The 14435-nt window shown below is 34.7% G+C and overlaps 2 protein-coding genes across 4 annotated transcripts; both read left to right on the top strand.

Annotated features, from left to right (window-relative positions):
* The first annotated feature begins 1792 nt into the window (after nt 1-1792).
* LOC127497752 (uncharacterized) lies at nt 1793-8439 on the top strand. Of its 2 annotated transcripts, XM_051866475.1 has the most exons (3): nt 1812-1942; nt 5613-5637; nt 5754-8439. In XM_051866475.1, exon 3 carries the CDS (start codon nt 5767-5769, stop codon nt 7846-7848), a length of 2082 nt encoding a protein of 693 aa, XP_051722435.1. In that variant the 5' UTR covers nt 1812-1942; nt 5613-5637; nt 5754-5766; the 3' UTR covers nt 7849-8439. The 2 variants fall into 2 exon arrangements, with proteins under 2 accessions (XP_051722436.1, XP_051722435.1); XM_051866476.1 differs by lacking the exon at nt 5613-5637 and having other exon boundaries at nt 1793-1942.
* A 734-nt stretch (nt 8440-9173) lies between these two features.
* Nucleotides 9174-14326, top strand: fdps (farnesyl diphosphate synthase (farnesyl pyrophosphate synthetase, dimethylallyltranstransferase, geranyltranstransferase)). Of its 2 annotated transcripts, XM_051866479.1 has the most exons (11): nt 9174-9334; nt 9789-9944; nt 10295-10435; nt 10522-10602; nt 11266-11388; nt 11778-11866; nt 11992-12064; nt 12134-12211; nt 12312-12446; nt 12548-12785; nt 12977-14326. In XM_051866479.1, exons 1-10 carry the CDS (start codon nt 9332-9334, stop codon nt 12746-12748), a joined length of 1080 nt encoding a protein of 359 aa, XP_051722439.1. In that variant the 5' UTR covers nt 9174-9331; the 3' UTR covers nt 12749-12785; nt 12977-14326. The 2 variants fall into 2 exon arrangements, with proteins under 2 accessions (XP_051722439.1, XP_051722438.1); XM_051866478.1 differs by having other exon boundaries at nt 12548-14326.
* The last annotated feature ends 109 nt before the right edge of the window (nt 14327-14435 follow it).

The following is a 14435-nucleotide window of genomic DNA, read 5'->3' as shown; positions in this document are numbered from 1 at the left end:
GAATGTGTCAGAAGAAACACACCTGATCAACACACTTTTTTTACTCCAAATTAAAGGTTGTTACATAGCAAATGATTTTTAAAGACAATATTGTCTGGCTTTTAGCAATGCTTATTTATAATAATAATTTTGTATGATTTAGATATTTATGTAATTAATATACCCTTAATCCATTACACATTTACAATTTTAGTTTATCAATTATTATGAAGCACTTGTTTAAATTAATATATTAATATATTTAAATGTTAATATATACATATATATATATATATACACAGGTGCTGGTCATATAATTAGAATATCATCAAAAAGTTGATTTATTTCACTAATTCCATTCAAAAAGTGAAACTTGTATATTATATTCATTCATTACACACAGACTGATATATTTCAAATGTTTATTTCTTTTGATTTTGATGAATATAACTGACAACTAAGGAAAATCCCAAATTCAGTATCTCAGAAAATTAGAATATTGTGAAAAGGTTCAATATTGAAGACACCTGGTGCCACACTCTAATCAGCTAATTAACTCAAAACACCTGAAAAGGCCTTTAAATGGTCTCTCAGTCTAGTTCTGTAGGCTACACAATCATGGGGAAGACTGCTGACTTGACAGTTGTCCAAAAGACGACCATTGACACCTTGCACAGGGAGGGCAAGACACTAAAGGTCATTGCAAAAGAGGCTGGCTGTTCACAGAGCTCTGTGTCCAAGCACATTAATAGAGAGGCGAAGGGAAGGAAAATATGTGGTGGAAAAAAAGTGTACAATCAATAGGGATAACCGCACCCTGGAGAGGATTGTGAAACAGAACCCATTCAAAAATGTGGGGGAGATTCACAAAGAGTGGACTGCAGCTGGAGTCAGTGCTTCAAGAACCACTACGCACAGACGTATGCAAGACATGGGTTTCAAAGGACTAAAAAATAATCTGTAATACCATACTGTAGCCACTAGATGTCCGAATAGCCCTTTACAAATATATTCAGGGCTGTGTATTCCCAAGTTGTGGAAATGAGACATGATTGCTTAGTTTTAATAGGTTTTAAAGTAACCAAAATGCTAAACATTAAAATTAAAGCAGAACAAACATAAACAGAAATGTTTGATCTGAGCTTGTTCAGTTTGGTTATGATCTGATGTCACTTTTATATTTTGGAGCTCTAAACAACAACAACGATAATAATATTGCAATAGATAATTTATCTGATTTTTAAAAAAAATATATATATTGTTGAGACCCATTCAAAAGTACAGAACGTGTAACATGTAAAAACCTGCAGAAATTGGGAAGAAATAATTAAAATTAAATTTAAAAATGCAATTTATCTCGTTCTTTCTTTCTTTCTTTATAAATGTGACCTTGAAGTAATCCAAAAGTAATCGGATTACATTACTTTTATATTGTGGTACTTGGATTATGTTACTGAATACTTTTTTATGAAGTAATTTGTAACTGTAACGGAATACATTTTTAAAGTAACCCTCCCAAGCCTGATTATTTGTAATATTGAGCACTTATTGTCTGTCACTTAATTATCTTAAGTTTTTCGAGGGTGAATGTTTGACAGAAACTTTCACAAATATGTCAATATAATCTTTCACAATTTGCCCAACGTGAATAAGGAGTTTAAGTGTTGATAAATTGGAATATTAGTTCCACTTTAATGATAAAGATCCACTTTAATGATAAAGCCAATTTAATCTTGGTAAGTAAAACTGAATCTGAAACCACAATCACTGAAATCCCCAGTTTTCCCAACGGACGGTCCTTTGTGAAAGCAAAAGTAGCCTACACAGCAATCAATATGTTAAATTGGAGCAGATCAGTGCTGCTGCGTAGGTTATTTGTGTGTAGGCTATAAAAGCACACTGCTTCATTCTTTCCATCAGACCGTTACCAGACCTGAACTTGAAGCATCTGGCATTTCAACAGGTAAGGGTTATTTTGACATTTTAAAATGAGAGCAGTTAAGTTGAAGTACAGCTTTAAGCAAAAGCGGTTGTTATTCAAATAATTATAACCTTATAGCTATTAGCTATATATTTTGTATACCTTATATATTATAAATTTATAGTTTTGAGTGTTTAAATAGCCTAAATATATTTAATGAAATAGCAACAAATCAGACCAAAACTAATTTGGAAATGCACGCTTGCTTGGATATGCAAGTTTTAAAACCTTCAGTCTAATAACAGCTACATAATGCATTAATTTTCTGATGGATCTTTGTATGTAGATTCCATTTTTCTTGCCTGAGCTAATAATCAGTCAGATTCACTATTGTTTTGTGAATGGATGTTGCTGAAGTATACCCGGGCCTTGGCTAACTGCTAACAGTAGCCTGATTTTGTTGTCACGGAGAGAAAAGCTACTGGATGAATTACTTTAGGGAGCATTAAATAATATTTGGATGCATTCTGGTAAAAGGTCTCCAGCATGCCATGTAGCGCTGATTTCATTTCAATTGAATCATTTTGCAAAATGGACCAACTGGAGTTTAATGTTCAGTAAAACATTTTGAGAAGACAAGAGTTAAGAATAATAATAAATTATATTATAATAAATAAAATCAGACGAGCAGTCTTTATTGAACATTATCTCCAGTTGATTCATTTTGCAGCATGATTCAATTAAAAATCACAGGCTACATGGCATGCTGGAGACCTTTTACCATATATGAATGAATCCAGATATCATTTAATAATTCCTGATGTAATTTATCCAATAGCCTTTCTCTCCATGACAACAAAAGTAGTCTAGAGCAGCAAGAGCAGGGGAGGTATGGCAAGCCGTTTTAGCTTAAATTGTTCACAGTGTTACTCGTCCCAATTGCATTTTTACTAGAAAGAATTAAATCAGAGAGCTTTACAATTCAATTCTTACTACACTGTAAAAAAAATATATGTGCTATTTTCTTAAAAAAAATTGTTGTTACAATATGACACATGATATTTTTGAGTAGTTTTTAAAGCTTGATTTCTTTAATGATATCTACCTGAATAAATCATGTAAAATCTCCTCAAATATTTAGTCTATGACACAATGAATTTAGTATTTTTAGTAAAATATGCTTTTTTTATTTTATTTTAAGACTCTCAAAAGTGTGTGATTTAAAGTGAATCGAAATGACCTGTTTGTATTTGACTTTGAATCATGTTGTACAGTTAAAATACTGTATGCTGTACAGTACATAAACAAACTTGTTCCTGCACTGGTATTAGCAAAGCTATTGCTCATTGAACAATGACTTTATAATATAAAACTTTATAATACTAGTACATGCAGTTATCGACAACCAGAGTTCAACTCTTCTGCATAATAGTAACGATCAAAACTTCAAAATAACAGAAACTCTTTCAAAAGTCAAACATAACTGATCATTAAACGTTAACAGATGTTTCCATTTAACAAAGATATGTTGAGTCTTAAATCGATCTCAATCCACTCTCTGTGTTTGTTCTTCATGCTAGTGCTAAATCCCCACTTTTACAAAAGTATATTGTCAAAAACGGCAGTTATGTAGCCCGATTTACTAAGGCAGCACACTCTGCACAAAACCTATCTGCAGTCAGTTTTGACTGCAAAAGATGAGGTAATTTGATTGGATGTCATGGCATTTTGCCAGTTAGAAATACATGATCGGTATGGCAAGCCATTTTAGTTTAAAATGTTACTTTTCATAACTGCATTTTTACTAGTAAGAAATGAATTAGAGAGCTCTACCGTTCAATTATTACTAGTAACAAATACAATTAGAGAGATTTCTCTAATTCAACTAAAATTGCATTCTTACTAGTAGGCCTAACAATTATTATAAAGAGATCTCTAATTCAGTTAGTAAGAATTGAATTAGAGAGCTGTCTAATTGGAATTCTCTATAGTAACAATTCAGTTGTAGAGTTCTGTATTTAATAATGAATGGAAGTCAATGGAGACATATGAATAATTGTAGAGCTCTCTAATTGGAATTGTTACTAGTAAGAATTGAAATATAGAGCTCTCTAGTTGAATTCTTACTAGTAAAAATGCAATTATTTAAACATTATTGGAAACATTTGGGTAAGTACACAAGTCAACAAAATATATAACATTGTTTTGGGTTTTTAATCCAAAAATCTTACATATTGTGCCTTTAATTGTCTAAATGTCTATTACTCTGATGAATTGTATACATTTGTAGATATTTAATGAGGTATTTGTATGATTAAAAGGAATGATTTAAAAAAGGATAATAATAAATAATAATAATGACTTTATTCTCTTTTAAACCACGATGGCACAAAAAATCAGCTCAACACTTTTCTTAACAACCGCTTTTGATGATGCACGTGGAAATCTGGCTGATGCTTGACGCGATCGTGGACAGCAAAGTTGATTCGGCGCTAATTTGATCTAATACTTAATGTTATATTAAATAAATGTGTTTTTTAAATGTTGTCGATTTATGAAGCAAATGAAAATCAATGAAAATTATGGAAAATATTTTGAGACAAAGGTCTTGTTAATGTTTTTTATTTTGTTCAAGGCAACAGTTTTTCAATAAGAATATTTAAAAGTATGGTATTTGGGGGAAAAAAATAGCCTATATAAGTAATAATATAGTTTCTATATTTTTAAAATGAACATATAAAAATGACAGTATTTTTTGAATAAATATGAATTAGCCTATTTTATGTAGGCCTAGCCTATCAAAATAAAGGACAAACATAGCTAAAGTGATTGTTTAAACAACATTATTAAAAACATTATTTTCTGCAATCATATAATATGGGAGTAGTGAAAAGTACATTTTTCTTAAGGTGTGCGTTTAGCCCCATTGTATATAGATAGACTATAAGTTGTTTTAAAGGTGAATTCACACTCGCTCAGAAAAGATAAATACACCCGATATGCATATCTATTTATTTATTGGTTATAAAATACTTATTTTGTGACATGTCATTGATTTTAAAAACGAACAAAAACATGACTTGAGAGTCCAAAAGTATTCATGATGAAGCCAGTAATGCCACTATAATTCAAGTTATGAGGGAAAAATATTCCTATGAGTTTTTATTTTTTAAATTTATAACAGCTAATATAGTTAGGCCTATGTATCGCACAAGCAAGAGTGCTGTTTTATATCAGTGCATAAGCGTGATCACAAATGTGATACTGATTTAATAGTTCAACAAACAAGTTAATATTGAGTGAGTTACATTTTTTGACACAATATTGTCTGTTTTTGCCAACGAAAATAGTTCCAAACAAAGCCGGTGCAGAATTGTTGTGTGTCTCACAGCAACAGTGCAATGTTTCATACTTGATATGAATTTGTTTTTAAACTAATCATTTGAGTCAATGGTTCAATGATCCATTCATAAAGACAAGATACATTTTAATTGGATTGCTAATCATCCGGGTCATTAGTGCTTGGACCCCGATGACTGACGCGCTATATTGCAAATTATCTAGATTTCAAACTGTCAATGTTCTGCTGGCAAACGCTGACACCATTTCTGGACAAAATTAATTTCCCATATTAAAGTCAGAAAAAATTGTCATTAATATGATTGCAAAGATATTTTAACTCATGTAATGTGATTATGTGATTTCTCCTCAGCATTACTGAAAACAGGCTAATTGCAGTAAGTGTGAGGTTATTTCATTCTATATTCTTCCCTCAGTTGTTTAACTTCTTGCTAAAAAAACATCACACACACACACACTTTTTTTTTTTCAATTTTGTCTTTGTTTTGAGCAGGAATAGAGAAGCCATGGATTCCAAAATGTCAAAGACAACTCAAAGTCTTACCACTGCTGAGGACATGAGGAACCAAACCAAACTTATGATGCAGCCCTATGCCAACTGGGAAGAGTATCTTACTCCAGCACCTCTATCCATAGCCATCCTGGGAGAGCTGGTTTTCATCTCGTCCTCAACAGATTTCTCCATCAATAAAAATCCCCCTAAAGACGGCTACAAATTCATCAAATACCCTGATTCCTTTCGTGCTTGTCTCATGCAAGTGTGTAACTCTGGTTGGTGGGCATTTAATGAGGCCCATAAGAGCATGGATCAGATTCGCCTCCATACTGCCCAAGTTCCAGATTACATGAAGACAGCCGTGAAGATTCTGTTCCAAGGTGATGATGAAGTTGTCACAGCACATCTTCCTGATCAGCTGGACAATATCAGAGTCATTGCAGATGAATGTCTGCGGTTGTCTGATGCAACTGAAAAGCGTTTCACTGATGTCATCAATATCATCCAGGAGCTGCTAGAAGCTTGTGTGAATGCAGAACACTTCTATGGGGAGGAGATGGAAGCAATCAAGAAAAAACTAGAAGAGAGCAAATTGAGGGAGCAGTCAGCTCTAGAAACCAAGAAAAGGACTGAGAAGGCAGTGAGTGCCATGGAGAAGGAACTGGGTGAGGCTCATGAGAGCTACAAGAAAGCTCTGGATTCTCTCCCTGGTGGATGGGAAATGATTGGCATGGATGTGGTTGGTGGGATAACACAGAGCATTACAGGTCTGATTAATGGATTTACATCTGTTATTAGTCACCCATTGAGAAAAATGTGCAATGCAACAACAATGGTGGCTGATACTTGGAGCTACATTAGAGATCAGGAAAGTGTAAGGGATGTGGTTGCTGAAATAAACGTATACAGTAAATCTGCTGAAATTTTAAATTGTGCACAGAATATCCAGAAACTAATGAATGTGAATAGTGAGGATGATGACATTGACTGGAGAAAACTGTATGATCAGAAGAACAAAAATACAAAAACGGATTTCATAGCAAAACAGTTTGTAAGAATCCATGATGATTTAAAGAAAATCCCTGATTGCCCAGTAAAGAAACAAGCTAAAAAGTTATGCAAAGAAGGCATGGAAATATGCGACCAACTGAAAAAATATGCACCAGATGGCAAATGTGACAAAGACGAAAGTGAGAAGATAATTCATGAAGTCTTGGAATTGGTCGAGTTGGCCCGTGTTTTTGATTGCAGAAGCAAAGACATCACAAATTCTCCAGCCATTTCTCCAAAACTACCAATGATGCAAAAAGAACTAAACAAGTCAGAGAACACGGGTGCTTCACAGAGGGCCACGGAGAATGCAAGATTCACCATAGAGCAGACCCGAGCTCAGATGAACAAGACAAGAGAGACCTATGAGAAGTGTATGGAGAACCTAGAGAAGAACCAGAAGGAACTAACTGATATCCTGGTCACTATGAGAAACTGTGAAATGAAAGAGATTGACTTCAAAACTACCATAGAGATGCTGGTCAAAGGAATGGATGCCATGGGGAGAGTGAAGGAGCAGTGGGAGAAGATGGTTCACTTCTTTCAGATGGTTTCCAACATTGTAAAAACCAGCCTGAGCAAAACTCTCACAAACTTTGTCTCAACATCCGAGAAAACGCAAGCCCTGTCCTACAATGCAAAGCTCTTCTCAAAAGATCTGCTGTACATTCAAGCCTTCCAAGCCTGTAACATTGCTAGTCTGGTTCATATGATTTCTGGAACATACACGGATGTTTCCAACAAGTACCTGATGGACCGTGTCAGTTCACTGGGCAAACTGATGGCCATGGATAAGAGTAAGCCAGAATTTGAGCATGAACGACAAGCACTCCAGAACTCATGTGATGAGGCACAAAAAGGCATCTTAAGGCTTGTCCTGGAGAATAAAGAGGAGTTTGACAGGAAGAGCATCGCAAGACTTGAAAGGATCGATCGAGAGCTGCTTGCCATTCTGCCCCCTGCTCCTCCAGAGCAAATCAAGAGTATTCAGGAGGCTGTTCAAGCTGGATTCAGTGAGGAGGAAGAAGCATCATTGTACTGAGAGAATATACCAAATAAAAGCTTGCTAAAAGATCATATAGTTAAGATTTAAGCTTTTCTGCCCAGTAACATGTAATAGTCATGACAGCTCAATTTATCTGCATTAACAGAAGACAACTGATACTGAATACTGAAATGTTAAACACTCTGTCAATCCAATTCAGACTATGTCTTAAAAAATGCATCTTAATACCAGGTGGAAACAGGGCCTTAGAGAAGATTTTAAAAGCTGATTTAGAAAAAGTGCTTACTGTTTAAATTTTAATTTCATATCATATCATAAGAACATAATCATATCATATAACCAGCTTGAAAATGATTCTTGCTAAAACATATTATGCATGATTGTGTGATATTTAATGGAAAGTGGAAGTGACTGGAAATGTTTGCTTTTAATAAATTGTTTTTTTGTTTGTTTGCTTTTTGCCTTAATATGTTGAATGTTTTTGTTTTCTTTCTAATTATTTAGTGACTTTTTTTTTAGTTGTATATGATAAATGTGTCCTTAAATGAAGATTACTGTTAATTACATATTAATGAATTGCTGTTACAATACGCCTCTGTAGTAAAAATAAAAATGACTGCTACTGTTGCTCTGTTGTACACTGTATCTCTGTAATGCTTTCCCTTTTCTAAGCTAACTTTTTGATCTTTATAGTAAGCACTTAGAATGTTACTTTTTGAATCTCACTGATGAGTTTCAACAAATAAGTTAACACATATACAGTAATATTAGTGTACGGCCTATTAAAATTCAAACTTATAAGCAAAAACAACAACAAAAAAACATTAATACTTGGAAATACATATTTTAAGCTGGGCCTATATAGCAGCATAGCAGAAATTACAACAATGGAATAAGTGCTTTTGAGATATATAAAAATGTGGAAATGGCTGAGATTCACTGGTTTGATTTCACAAGTATAATTTCTGAACTAACTGAAGAAGACAAGACAAAATTCTACAGTATGGTTCGGTATAAGATTAATGCATGCAGTTAAGAAACAGTGCAACGTAACTAACAATTTTTTTTAAGTAAGCAAAGAATACAGGGGATACATGTATCACAAGAAAAAACAGGATAGGATAAGAAAAATAGGATAAGAAGCAATCTAACGTATATTATGCTACGAGATAGTTTGCCAAATCTGATAGGCTCACCTGCATTCACTCCACCCTTTGCGTCGTGGATAGTCTCTTCTCATTGGCTAATTTCTCTAGAGCCCATCCTCGTTCGATCACTTCAGCCAATGGATGTTCGTGATGTCATATGAGCTTTTGCGTACACGCCCCAACAGATCATGCGCAAAGCATTTCGGTACTTGAAGTTTAAAAATAGGGACGTCAGACCGAAACAAATGTACAGAAAAACTACAATATGTGGGACGCCTTCGGTCTAAAGGGCCGTCTTGACTTTTCATACGGCAGGTGAAATAAAAGCACACAGATATGTGTGTGTCAGTCTGAGCGAGGACAGATTCCCAATGGTAAGATAAAAGTAAACCTCTTATATGATAAAAGTGTACAATGAATCATTTAATCTTAAATACTAGGCTAGGCTATGCGAGTAATGTTCTTAGCGAAGCTAGCAAAGTTTATGCGATAATGTTTACATCTGAGAGTTAACATTGCTTATGTTATGTTCATCGTGCTAAGTAATTTTCTTGCCTTTATTCCCTAATTTGATATAATTCATTTGGCAATGTTACACAAAAGCAAGCATGCAAAATCAGACTGCAGATTAAACCTAATGCATGAACAAGCTGCGATGTTAAACTGTTTTTATGTGTGTGTGTGTGTGTATGTATGTATGAATTTTCAGTTTAGGACAAGATATTATTTCAATATTTCCAAGTGATACAGTAATCATATTGTCAAATGTTTGCCTATTTTTGTATTCATGTCTATGCCATTGCACTGTATTTGTGTGCTCCATGTCAGGGTGACAGCAGGTGCTGTAACGGTGTCCAGCAGAAAGGAAAGATGTTGTCTGATGCTCAGCTCTTTGATGGGGCGTTTGAAAAGCTGGTGTCTGAACTTACTGAGCAGGATTTCACTGATCCAGTTCTCACTGATGCCCTTAACAGACTCAGAGAGGTAGAGTAAACTCTCACAACCAGTACTGAAGAAACATGGGTAAAGACTAGAAGATGACGGGCTGCACTGGTTATTTAATGTGAAATGTATTTTAAGAAGTATACCATGTGACATCAGCAACCAAATGTTAATGTCATGGTGTCAGTACATAGACATACAGAACAAATTATGCTAGAGTTGAGACACACAGAGACTGGCACACAAAGCATTTGCAGCATTTCAAAACTGCAGAACAGATCTGAAACAGATCTTAACATTTCTGAAAATTCTTAATCAACTCTACATTGAATTTATTGTATTGTCAGTTTTGCCTTTTCCTTTGTATTGTGAAATGTGTCATTTTTCTCTAGGTGCTTCGGTACAATGCCCCTGGAGGCAAGAGAAACCGGGGATTGTCTGTGATTGGTTCTTTACGGGAGTTGGTCTCTCCCTCTGAACTGCCACCTGATGAAGTTCACAGAGCCCTTTTGGTTGGATGGTGCATTGAACTGGTGTGTGCAATTGATACTATTAATTGTGATACAAACAAACAAATAAATAAAATAGTGCACAGCAGAACATTTTGATTTCTTTACAGCTTCAGGCATTTTTCTTGGTGGCTGATGACATCATGGATGCATCCGTGACAAGAAGGGGTCAACCCTGTTGGTATAAGAAGGTAACTAATTTATGCTTGTTTAAGATTTATGCTGATGGTGCTGTAAAATTGCATTATAAGGAGTGTATATTGATAAACAAATGTGTATAAACTGACCCGATATAATTATAGTAAACCAGTTTTTATCCATTAAAGAGGAATCTTTTTTGTTTTTCTAGTCCTCCCATTACACATTATGAAAATACAATGATTTTCTACCATGTAACATTTTGTCCTTCTTGACATTAAGCTTAGATATGTGGATCATTGATAATAATAATGAAATGATTGAACTCTGCAAATCCTCAATTCCACATTGTACCTATTTAATTTTTTTCCACACACAAGAATATTGATTATTTTTATTATTACCGGTCCATCCAAAAAATTCTGTCATCATTCCAAGCCTGCATGATTTTTTTATTTCTTCTGTGGAACACAAAAGAAGATCATTTTAATTTTGGGGTGGACTATACCTTTAATAACAATAAAAATCAGTATTCTTGTGTCTGAAAAGTTTTTGAAATGTGTACAGATCGTGGGATTGACAATTCAAAATTATTTTAATGTATATTAGTTGTTTTAGAGGAACAAGTATTATATTTGTAAGTATAACAGTAGTGTATATAAGTTGAATGGAGTATTTAAAATCTATGCTAATTGTGCTCTTTTTGAATTTGTCAGGAAGGTATTGGTCTGGATGCCATTAATGACGCTTTCCTCCTGGAGGGGGCGATCTACCGCCTTCTTCGCAGACATTGCAGAGGACAGCACTACTATGTCCATCTGCTTGAGCTTTTTACTGAGGTAACACACCCAAAAGCTTCATTAGTCTACTATACCACATTTACACATATTTTAACTGTTTATACAAAGGTACACAAAACTGTTTCTATCACATTAGCTTGGTATTGTTTAATAGATAAAGACTTGTGTGCTGTCTTAAAGGGATAGTTTACCCCAAAATGAAAATTCTGTCATCATTTACTCCCCCCTCAAGTTGTTCCAAACCTGTCTAAATTTCTTTGTTCTGCTGTACACAAAGGAAGATATTTGGAAAGAATGTTTGTAATCAAGCAGATCTTGGCCCCCAATGACTACCATAGTAGGCAAGAAAATACTATGGTAATCAGTGATGACAGAATTTTCATTTTTGGGTGAACTATCCCTTTAAAACTCAATCTTTTTTCTTCAAGACCTCTTTCCAGACAGAGCTGGGTCAAGCTCTAGATCTGATGACTGCACCTCCACACAAAATCGACCTTGATCGCTTTACTATGGAGAGGTGAGAAAATGAGGGTGTTAATGGAGCTGGACTTTTAACATTTATGGCACAGACCATTTAAATGCTTTTTGTATATTTATAGCTTATTATTTGCTATTGACTGATTTACAATGTATTTGCCTCAGGTACAGAGCCATTGTAAAATACAAGACCGCATTCTACTCTTTTTATCTCCCTGTGGCTGCAGCCATGTACATGGTGAGTTTTTCATACATGTGTTTTGTGTATATTTTATGAAAAGATTATAATTTTTTTTATTGATTACAGGCAGGGATTGAGAATGAGACTGAACACAACAATGCCAAAACAATTTTACTTGAGATGGGAGAGTTCTTTCAGATACAGGTATTAGTATAAAGCAACACTTTTGAAGCCTAGTATCCTCAATGGTATCAGATCAGGTTGCAATATCTCGAAGCATTCATAACATGTTTGTCATTGACAGGATGACTACCTGGATTGCTATGGTGATCCTGCAGTAACTGGAAAGATCGGCACAGATATACAGGACAACAAATGCAGCTGGCTGGTGGTGACCGCACTGGGCATCATGACACCTCAACAAAGGGCAGAACTAGAGGTGAGAAAGTGTGGGACAGCTGAAAGACAAACAAATATGATGAATGCAAAAATATAACACATTAACAATTTTCCGACTTAAACTTGTATTCTTTCTCTCAGGCATGCTATGGGCGTAGTGATGCTGAAAGTGTTGAAAGGGTCAAGGCTTTGTATGATACTCTGGAAATGCCTGTTCGATACTATCAACATGAGGAGGAGAGCTATCACCGCCTTCAAAAACTCATCCAGCTTCATGCCAAGAATCTGCCTCATGCTGTTTTTCTTAATTTTGCCAAGAAAATATATAAGAGAAACAAATGAGGTGTGGTTCAGAGAATTGGAGGGACTTGACAAAGGAGTTGAGTAATTTTAGGCACACTGACTTGGGTCAAATAAATATGCAGTGAGGGATTTTAGTATTTTGAGTAAATATGAAAACAGTAGATTTTAACAGCACTTTAAATATATTGTCAAGAATTTATATACATTAAAAAAAAAAGTCTAGTTATGTGTCATCATTATTTGTTTTTCCCCTTTTTATTCTTACAGCAAAAATGCAATCGGCTGATTCAGAGGTCAGGCATTGTACACATAGACAACTCACAACATCTGTCAGTGTTTAAATTGAGGTACATATGTATAAACCATATATTTTCAACATCTTTGGATGAACTAGAAAGAGTAAAGAAGGAAGGGAAAAATGTATAGAGAAAAATAAGTAAATAGTTATAAAAGAAAATATTCTTAGTATAAAAACCAACAAACTGCTGATAAGGTGCAGTTCCAGTGGATAGATGCACATATTCCTTGAAACTTTTAATTTGATATTTAATAAGTTAAAGGATTAGTTCACTTTCAAATGAAAGTTACCCCAAGCTTTACCCACCGTCAAGCCATCCTAGGTATATATGACTTTCTTCTTTCTGATGAACACAATCAGAGAAATATTAGTAAATATCTTGACGCATCCGGGCTTTATGATGGCAGTGAGCGGGATCAACAAGTATGAGCTGAAGAAAGTGCTTCCATCCACATCCGTCCATCATAAACACATTCCACACGGCTCCGGGGGGTTAATAAAGGTCTTCTGAAGTGAAGCGATGCATTTGTGTAATAAATATTCATATTTAACAAGTTATAAAATAAAATATCTAGCTTCTGCCAGACCGGCTTTTGTATTTAAATACGAAAAAAAAAAAAAAAAAAAGAACTGGTGTCGTGTCAGTTAATTTTTTTTTTTTTTTTTTTTTTCCCCGTAAGTAGAATAGGGAAGGCGTAGGACGTAGCTTAAGCGTTTTGAACTGTGAAAGTTTTACACTTTCTTCGTAAGTTGAATACGGAAGGCAGTCTGGCGGAAGCTTGGTATTTTACTTCATAACTTGTAAAATATGGATTTTTTTTTTTTTTTTTTTTACAAAAATGCATCGCTTCGCTTCAGAAGCCCTCTATTAACCCCCCGGAGCAGTGTGGAATAAGTTTATGATGGATGGATGTCGATGGACTTTGATTACTGCCCTTATAAAGCTCGGATGCGTCAGGATATTTATTAATATTTCTCCGATTGTGTTCATCAGAAAGAAGAAGTCATACACCTAGGATAGCTTGAGGGTGAGTAAAGCTTGGGCTAATTTTCATTTGAAAGGAAACTAATCCTTTAAATAAACAAAGAAATACCCAAGAGAAAATATCAGTTTCATTCAGAATTCAACCCTTGTTTGTTTGTTGGTTGGTTTGTTTTTGTGAAACCTGTCACATTAACGGTTGTACTGCACATTTATAGACTACCAGAATGTCTGTCTCAAGTGTTTGGTCAGTGATCATAAATCCCCATTATTGTTGTAAATTTGAATTACAGAAAGACAGCAATGTGCTTTTAATAAACAAATCTGATCAACATTCTTTTACTGTGCATTTCTCTGTGTGAGGTGTTTGAATGAGTGTGCAAGAGAAGTCTCGAGCCGCGTGCGCAGCACTCCGAGCAGACGAAGATGCTGCTGAGGGGTGTGGT

Source organism: Ctenopharyngodon idella, chromosome 16, assembly GCF_019924925.1.
Source record: "Ctenopharyngodon idella isolate HZGC_01 chromosome 16, HZGC01, whole genome shotgun sequence".
Taxonomy (NCBI): Eukaryota; Metazoa; Chordata; class Actinopteri; order Cypriniformes; family Xenocyprididae; genus Ctenopharyngodon; species Ctenopharyngodon idella.
Note: the sequence above shows the minus strand (reverse complement) of the source record. Positions and strands in the feature narration are given on the sequence as shown.

Coding starts and splice junctions, on each gene's coding strand:
- LOC127497752 (XM_051866476.1), top strand. CDS start 5,767: ATGGATTCCAAAATGTCAAAGACAACTCAAAGTCTTACCACTGCTGAG.
- fdps (XM_051866479.1), top strand. Junction 11,389..11,777: donor TGCTTGAGCTTTTTACTGAG/GTAACACACCCA, acceptor TTTTTCTTCAAG/ACCTCTTTCCAGACAGAGCT. Junction 12,447..12,547: donor AACAAAGGGCAGAACTAGAG/GTGAGAAAGTGT, acceptor TCTTTCTCTCAG/GCATGCTATGGGCGTAGTGA.